General features: G+C 30.7%; 2 protein-coding genes across 2 annotated transcripts; both read left to right on the plus strand.

The window, feature by feature from the left end:
• The first annotated feature begins 973 nt into the window (after positions 1-973).
• LOC124419057 lies at positions 974-3,051 on the plus strand. The gene is made up of 2 exons (XM_046947288.1): positions 974-2,460; positions 2,529-3,051. The coding sequence occupies exons 1-2, from the start codon at positions 1,029-1,031 to the stop codon at positions 2,942-2,944; spliced, it is 1,848 nt and encodes a 615-aa protein (XP_046803244.1). The 5' UTR covers positions 974-1,028; the 3' UTR covers positions 2,945-3,051.
• Positions 3,052-5,225: 2,174 nt separating this feature from the next.
• On the plus strand, positions 5,226-7,315 carry LOC124419046. Its single transcript, XM_046947233.1, has 2 exons — positions 5,226-6,713; positions 6,782-7,315. Exons 1-2 carry the CDS (start codon positions 5,273-5,275, stop codon positions 7,195-7,197), a joined length of 1,857 nt encoding a protein of 618 aa, XP_046803189.1. The 5' UTR covers positions 5,226-5,272; the 3' UTR covers positions 7,198-7,315.
• The last annotated feature ends 1,619 nt before the right edge of the window (positions 7,316-8,934 follow it).

The raw sequence follows: 8,934 nt of genomic DNA on the forward strand, positions 1-8,934 counted from the left end.
TTCGACTATGCCGAATCTTATATACCCACCATCAAACCGTATGCAGTAAAAAAAATACTCTCCTATAAACTGATATTATTATGAGATTTTGGCTTGTAAGATTCTTACTTCTGTATATCGAATTCCATACCTAGTAATTCCACTTCTAAGCTAGGAATGTGCGTTAAAGTCAATTTCTGAAGGGGGGCCTTATATAAGGGTATGATCAATTTTGGACCAATTCTCATAAAATTCGGTAGAAAGATTTGTGCTTTTATGTTAAATATTATAAAAAAACGAAAAATTCTTAATATAGATTTTAATTCCTCCAGAATCACATATAGATCTGATCTTTCATAGATAAACTGAACTCAAAAAGTGCAAGAGTGCCACTACGAAAAATTACGAGAAAATAAGTTTGTTGTACTTTTAAAAATTACCAGAACTAGTGCAATGGAAAATCAATCAGTAAGTCAGTCGACAAAACTAAATTGCTCAGATAGAATATGTATGGAGTTTAGAGGACACTATGAAGCGATTCCTCCAAAAAATGGATGCTAGATTTATGCTTACAATAAATTTACTTATAGAGAATTTCATCTCAATATTAGTGTTTAAGTAAATTTTAGATAATTATTAAATTTTCTTGCACAGTTACCTATATGAAGACTAAGGTCCTATAAAACTCGGTTTAAGGTTAATTTCTAAAAATTATATTCATGTGACTTACAAACATCTGGATAAACTCAATATAACTACCTCACTAAAGTAGCGTAGGGTACCAGCATATAACACACAGACACAAGGCAAACGTTTGTAAATGTAGGTATAAATTTTATACCTACATAAACATTTTTTTTTATTTTGTTTTGTAGAAGAACAAAAACAAATACACATGAAGATTTTAAGAGAAAAAGAGCACAAACAATACAAATACTTTATACTCATCTCTTAAATTTACATTTGAGAACAATACATATTCGAAACGTTTTTTGAGCGATTCATTTAGTGCGGGGTGGTTTTTCATAGTGTACGAACGTATAAATAAAATGCCTCGTCCAAAGAACAGTGCGCTATATTCATATTTTTTAATAACAATGGATAAACAAGCCATTTGTAGAAATGAAAATTGTGATAATAAAATATTAAATAGTCATCCGGGAAATCTGGAGCGACATTTGAAAAAAATTCATCCACTTATTTTTGAATGTTATTTGAAAAAAAAACTTTATAATGATGTTCTAACCACTAATATCAAACGTGAAGTTTTAAATGATAGTTCTGTGAGTGATGGTTTTACTACTAGTTTTAACAGCGAGACGACACCTGCATGGACTTCTGCAATAAATAAAGAACACATACAAATGGCTCTAGTAGAGTTATTTACAAAATGCGGCAGACCTATTAGTTTGGCAGAAGATCGACCATTTAAAATGCTTGTCACTCCAACATTAGAATCACTTAATATGAAAGTAGATGAACATAATGTAATAACACTAATTACTCAATATTCAAATAACATCAAGAATGAAGTTAAAGAAGAACTTTGTGGAAGATTAATCTCGTTGAAAATTGATGGAGTCACTGTGAATTCTGTAAGTGTTCTCAGTGTAAATGTACAATTTATTAAAAACAATAGTGTGGCAATTAAAACAATTGCCATAAAAAAAATAACTCAACAGCCCACAAGCGAGTATTTGAAAAATATTGTACTGGAAGTCCTTAGTTCCTATGAAATAAATTTAAATCAAGTGGTAACAATAACAACCGACAATGGAGCTAATATGATTAATGATTCAAATTACGACATAAGCAGTAGTAGCTCAGATGAAGTTTGTAATATAACCGATTTCCTGGGAATGGACTCTAATTTATCAATGGATAATATAATAAATGTTCGTTGTGGATCCTACATTTTGCAAAAGTGTGCGACAGATGTAATTAAATCTACTGATATTAAAAAGAAACTTGACTCTATTAGAGCTTTAATAAAAAAGCTTGGAACACAAAAATATACAAATTTGATGAAATGTGGAGACTATAAAATGCCGTTATTGGATAACATAGCGAAATGCAGCTCCACATATCTCATGCTTCAGCATTTTATATCCTTAAAAGAATTTATTGATGATAATTTAGATGTTTCCCTCGATATTTGGAATTTCGCTAATGAATTTATAAAAGTATTTCAAGTTATGAATACAGCATCGAACAAATTACAAAGTGAAAACTTGATATATAGCGATCTCTATATTGAAATAACAAATATAACAATAAAATTGGAAAATCTTCCGTATTCTGATTTGAAGCAGTATTTAACAGAAAGCTTAAATAGACAGAAAAACAAAATGCTTGAAAATGATTTATTTGTAACCGCCATCTATCTGGATCCGAGAATTAAAGTTTGTCTGACGTCTAGTCAGCGCGCAAGAGCCAAGAACTGTATAATGCAATTACATACTCGTTTATTATATTTAAAAGGTAAATTTTATTGAAAAAAATCTTTTTTTATATAGTATATATATGAAAACTCTCCTATTTCCCCACAGATTATGATGAATGTGAACCAATGCAATCGACAGAAACTGATGAGAGCATAACAAATTCACCTTTAACTGTAAGCAACGCTGTTGATGACGAACTTGAGGAATATTTCAAGTCATTTGAAAAAACTTCCGACATGGATATTTCTACATCCCATTCAATTGATCAAGATATTTTAATATATGAAAATCAAAATCGTTTGGGAATAAAGGAAAACATTATTGATTATTGGAGCCAACAGAAAAATGCTTTAACCGAAATAGCTTTCGTAGTATTGGCCATACCATGTACTCAAGTAAGCGTTGAAAGGTTATATTCGGCCATTGAATACATACAATCCGATCAGCTTAATAAACCGAGCTCTACAAATTTAGAGCATATTTTGCTAGTAAGAGCGAATGGCAACTTCAGTACTGATTAGTTTATATCTTTTAATTTTAGTTTCCAAATTACAAATTTGGCTTTAATTTTATGATTTTTTTTTTATTTAAACTACTATATTCTTAATAAACATAAATTAAAACTTAAAACGTTTCTGAATGCATTTTCACTTACTCGGAAACTTCTTTTAATGTGCAAATCAATCAGCAAACCTCTGGTCTCTTGGTTTTATTTTCTAGCTGAAAATATCATGTTTTTGGGTTGGCCAGAGGACAACCCATTAAATTATATGGAAAAAATATGTTTGAATTTAAATGCGTATAGCTCGGAATTTTTGCAAGTTTTAAAACCAAGTGAAAATGTTATATGAATGAATCTTAGATACCCACCATCAAACCGTATGCCGAAAAGAGAATGCTTCCCTATAAACATCAGGGTGATATTTGGAAAATATGACTTAAATCAATTATGAATTATAAAAACAAAATAATTTTGTTCAATTTTTAAACTGTAAGCGTTTGAGTTACCTCATAAGGATAAAAGTAGGATGAGTGCTTTTGGTTCGCGACGATCTCAATTGTGTCAAATTTTATTGCTATATTGGTATCCAGCTATATTGGGGACCTTGCATGGACGTATTTAATGCAATTTCCTAGACGGAACGAGTTTAAACAAGTAAGAGTGCTATATTCGGCTGTGCCGAATCTTATATATCCTTCACCATAGTGTATTTTAAACATATTAGTTTTATAATTTTTTTCCCGACCACATTATTATTACACCAAAAGCAAAACAAAATGAACAACAACAACGCTAAACGAAAAAAAAAACAAAATACGCAAGGCATCAAAGCCAACAGACATCTAACTAAACATACATAACGAAAAACACAGAAAAACAAAAATAAAATAAACAACGTAATAAAACCAACATACATCCAAATATACGAAGAGACTTCACAAAACAAAAACACACAGCTGAATAAAACCATATACATACATCTACACACACGTGTACATCGTTTTCTAATATACAGTGTTGTTGTTGTTGCTTATTTAACAAAAACATGAAAAAATATGACATTTTTTGATAAAATTTTCAGAGGTTGTCTCGGATTTTTGCTTATATCTCCGGTATTTATCGACCGATTTTGCGAAATAGCGGTCTTCTCGAAAGCATGTCTAACAGAATTATTGAAGATTCTGATCTCGCCGATATCAACAGACAGACGGACATGGCTTAATTGACTCCGCTATCTATAAGGATCCAGAATATATATACTTTATAGAGTCGGAAAATTATATTATAGAAATTACAAACGGAATAACAATCTTATATATACCCTTCTCACGAAAGTGAAACGTATAAAAACTATCAGACTTCTGTTTGATTATCAAAATTACCCGTTTTCATGTCAAAAATCCCACCAAGCAGCTTAAATACAATTGCCACCACAACCGCTGTCGATAATGAGTTTTTTGTATGACCTGGTTCACACTAGGAAACTTTTGATTTTGTGTGTGAGAGAAAAAGATGGTTGATATTTCTTTCTCTCACACATAAAAATCAAAAGTTTCCCAAAAAAGTTTCTTAGTGTGAACCAGGTCTATGGAGAGCAAAATATCTTCTTGTGGTTGGCGACATTGTTCTCTCATTTTCATTTTGTGGCGTTGCCATATGTTCACAATATTTATGTGTCATCGCTCGCTCGCTTTTTTGTGTGATTTGTTGACAGCTGTTTCAATTGTAATTAAGCTGTAAATATTAGATTTTACTTAACATAGTGCAATGGATTCTCCAATCAGTAGGTAAGTAAGTCGAAAAAATTAATTTCTCAGGTAGGCTTTATATGAAATTTAGAGCACACTATGTACCAATTTCTACAAAAAATGGAGGATAGATTTATGCTTACAATAAATATATGTATGGAGAGTTTCAACTCGATTTTAGTGTTTAAGTGAATTTTGGATAATCATTTAAGTTTTCTATACCTGTATAAATACTAAGATCCTATAAAACTCGGCAGTTTGTCATTCTCTTTTGCTTTAAGATGAATTTATGAAAATATACATTAACTCATTATGACTACCTCACTAAAGAAGCGTAGGGTACCTGAATATAACACACAGACACAACGCAAACGTTTGCCATTGTAGGTATAAAACATTAAAATTTTTTTCATTTCGTTTTGTAGAAGAACAAAAACAAAAACACATGAAGATTTTAAGAGAAAAAGAGCGCAAACAAAACGTATACTTTATACTCATCTCTTAAATTTACATTTGAGAACAATACATATTCGAAACGTTTTTGAACGATTCGTTTAGTGTGTGGTGGTTTTTCATAGTGTACGAACGTGTAGATAAAAATGCCTCGTCCAAAGAACAATGTGCTACGTTCTTATTTTATAATAACAAGGGATAACCAAGCCATTTGTAGAAATGAAAAATGTGATAATAGATTATTAAATACACATGGAGGAAATCTGGAGCGACATTTGAGAAAAGTTCATCCAAATATTTTCGAAAGTTATTCGGAAAAGAAACTTCATGGTGGTGTTCTAATCACTAAGATCAAACGTGATCTTTTAAATGCTAGTCCTGCAAATGATAGTTTTACTACCAGTTTTAACAGTGAGACAACACCTACATTGTCTTCCGCAATAAATAAAGAACACATACAAATGGCTCTAGTAGAGTTATTTACAAAATGCGGTAGACCTCTTAGTTTGGCAGAAGATCGACCATTCAAAATGCTTGTCACTCCAATATTAGAAGCACTTGATATGAAAGTAAATGAACATAGTGTAATGAAACTAATTACTAAATATTCCAATAACATAAAAAATGAAATTAAAGAGGAACTTCGTGGAAGATTAATATCGTTGAAAATTGATGGAGTCACTGTGAATTCTGTAAGTGTTCTCAGTGTAAATGTACAATTTATTAAAAACAATAGTGTGGCAATTAAAACAATTGCCATAAAAGAATTAACTCAACAGCCCACAAGCGAGTATTTGAAGAATATAATAATGGAAGTTCTTGGTTCCTATGAAATAAATTTAAATCAAGTAGTCACAATAACAACCGACAATGGAGCTAATATGATTAAGGCCTTTAATGATTTAAATTGCGACATAAGCAGTAGGAGCTCATATGAAGTTTGTAATAAAACCGATTTTCTGGGTATGGACTCTGATTTATCAATGGATAATATAATAAATGTTCGTTGTGGAGCCCACATTTTGCAAGTGTGTGCGACAGAAGTAATTAAATCTACTGATATTAAAAAGAAACTTGACACTATTAGAGCTTTAATAAAAAAGCTTGGAACACAAAAATATACAAATTTGATGAAAGGTGGAGACTATAAAATGCCGTTATTGGATAACATAGCGAAATGCAGCTCTACTTATCTTATGCTTGAGCATTTTATAGCCTTAAAAGAATTTATTGATGATAATTTAGATGTTTCCCATGATATTTGGAATTTCGCTAATGAATTTATAAAAGTATTTCAAGTTATGAATACAGCATCGAACAAATTACAAAATGAAAACTTGATATATAGCGATCTCTATATTGAAATAACAAATATAACAATAAAATTGGAAAATCTTCCGTATTCTGATTTGAAGCTGCATTTAACAGAAAGCTTAAATAGACAGAAAAACAAAATGCTTGAAAATGATTTATTTGTAACCGCCATCTATCTGGATCCGAGAATTAAAGTTTGTCTGACGTCCAGTCAGCGCGCAAGAGCCAAGAACTGTATAATGCAATTACATACTCGTTTATTATATTTAAAAGGTAAATTTTATTAAATTAAAATCTTTTTTATATAGTATATATATGAAAACTCTCCTATTTCCCCACAGATTATGATGAATGTGAACCAATGCAATCGACAGAAACTGATGAGAGCATAACAAATTCACCTTTAACTGTGAGCAACGCTGTTGATGACGAACTTGAGGAATATTTCAAGTCTTTTGAAAAATCTTCCGACATGGATATTTCTACATCCCATTCAATTGACCAAGATATTTTAATATATGAAAATCAAAATCGTTTGGGAATAAAGGAAAATATTATTGATTATTGGAGCAAACTGAAAAATGCTTTAAGCGAAGTAGCATTCGTAGTATTAGCCATACCATGTACTCAAGTAAGTTTTGAAAGGTTATATTCGGCCATTGAATACATACAATCCAATCAGCTTAATAAACCGAGCTCTATAAATTTAGAGAATATTTTGCTAGTAAGAGAGAATGGCAACTTCACTTATGATTAGTTTATCTCTTTAAATGTTAGTTTTCAAATTTTAAATTTGGCTTTAATTTTATGAATTATTATTTATATATTTAAACTACTGTATTTTTAATAAACATCAATAAAAACTTTAAACTTTTCTGGATGCATTTTTACTTACTCGGAAACTTCCTTTTAATGCGCAAATCATTTAGCAAACCTCTGCTCTCACCAAGATGGCCAGGGACAACCCATCAAATTGTATGAAAAAAATGTACATGCCGAATGTTGCATGGAGGGCAGAAGTAAAAATATGGGTGAGAGAAACCCATAAGGCCACTTAGAATATTGAAAAGATGAGTAGAACCACAAAGATCCTTTAGGCGTGAAGTCTCCATATAATGATGAAGTTGTCCTGTACAAGTGACACTATTGAATTGTAAAACGAGTCTACAATTTTTGGAGTTTAGATAGTTGAAGTACTCGATTAAAGTATTTGCAAGGATAAAGTGCTTCCACGAGTAGCAGAAATTGCCATGCATGCTATTAAGGGTACACAAATGATCGGCCTCAAGTTTACCCTAGGGCTGTGAAAGTACCGTTTGGCATGTTTGCTCATAGAGCACCCGACTTCCGAAAAAATCCCCAAAATTTTTAAAGTAAATGAACTTGTTTAGTTTTTAGTTGTAGAAAAAGTTTGGGTAATTAGAACCAGATATCGCTTAAAAATAGAAAATAATAACTAAAAGTGAGTCAAAATACTAAAAATATAAATATTTACTTGTAATACAACAATATTAGAGTTACTTCAATAACTTATTACTAATAGTTAATATTGTAATCTGTCAATAAACTTTAAAACAGTTACTCGTGTCTCAAGAAATCGTAACAGATAAACAAAATGAACTTGAAAAATATGTATGTATGTATGTATGTGTGTATGTATGTATGTATGTATGTATGTATGTATGTATGTATGTATGTATGTATGTATGTATGTATGTATGTATGTATGTATGTATTTATGAATGACTATTTAACAGCTTCACTAATAAAACTTATAATTGTATAATATTTTATTTTTCAATTAATACCAGTATTTATTTTAACAACTGTTTGTAATTTGTATTTCGTAGTTGTTGTTGCTGTTGTAAGTACTAGGAGATATTAATTATTACAAGTAGTTACCAAGTAGATCAAATTTTACATGAAAAAAGAAACAAAAAGTTACAGCTGATTCATCTACGAGTTGGAAAATAAAATTTATTAGTTGCAAGTAGTAAAAACTTTATAAATAGAGGGAGGGAGGTAGGTGGTGTGTTAGGTAGGTCTGACAGATGTATAGAAAGAGGGGTCTAGATGACAAACTTACTGACTGACTAACTGAGTGAGTGAGTAAGTGATTGACTACTTACACTTTAACACTGTTATTGTCGAAGTTGTTGTTGTTGTTGTCATACACTTTTAATGTTGTTTGTTGTAACGTTTAGTTTAAGTTTGATATTCCTGTGCTGTTTATTTGGGTTTTGTTGTTTTTAGTGTTGTTGGTATTGTTGTATGCAAGTATCTATACGGTGTACGTATGTATGTAAGTAGTATGGCGAGTATTATTCTCATACTTGTCGTACGTATCTTTAGGGTTGTTTACAATTTATTCATGGTGCGAGTTAAAATATTAAAATAACAACAAAAGTACGTTCGTAATTTTGTATAAATGTGTGTGTGTGCATGAATGTGTAGTAAGTTTACTGTGGTATGATAAATTCTGTATACAACTCTA

Source organism: Lucilia cuprina, chromosome 3 (assembly GCF_022045245.1).
Source record: "Lucilia cuprina isolate Lc7/37 chromosome 3, ASM2204524v1, whole genome shotgun sequence".
In the NCBI taxonomy this organism is placed as follows: domain Eukaryota; kingdom Metazoa; phylum Arthropoda; class Insecta; order Diptera; family Calliphoridae; genus Lucilia; species Lucilia cuprina.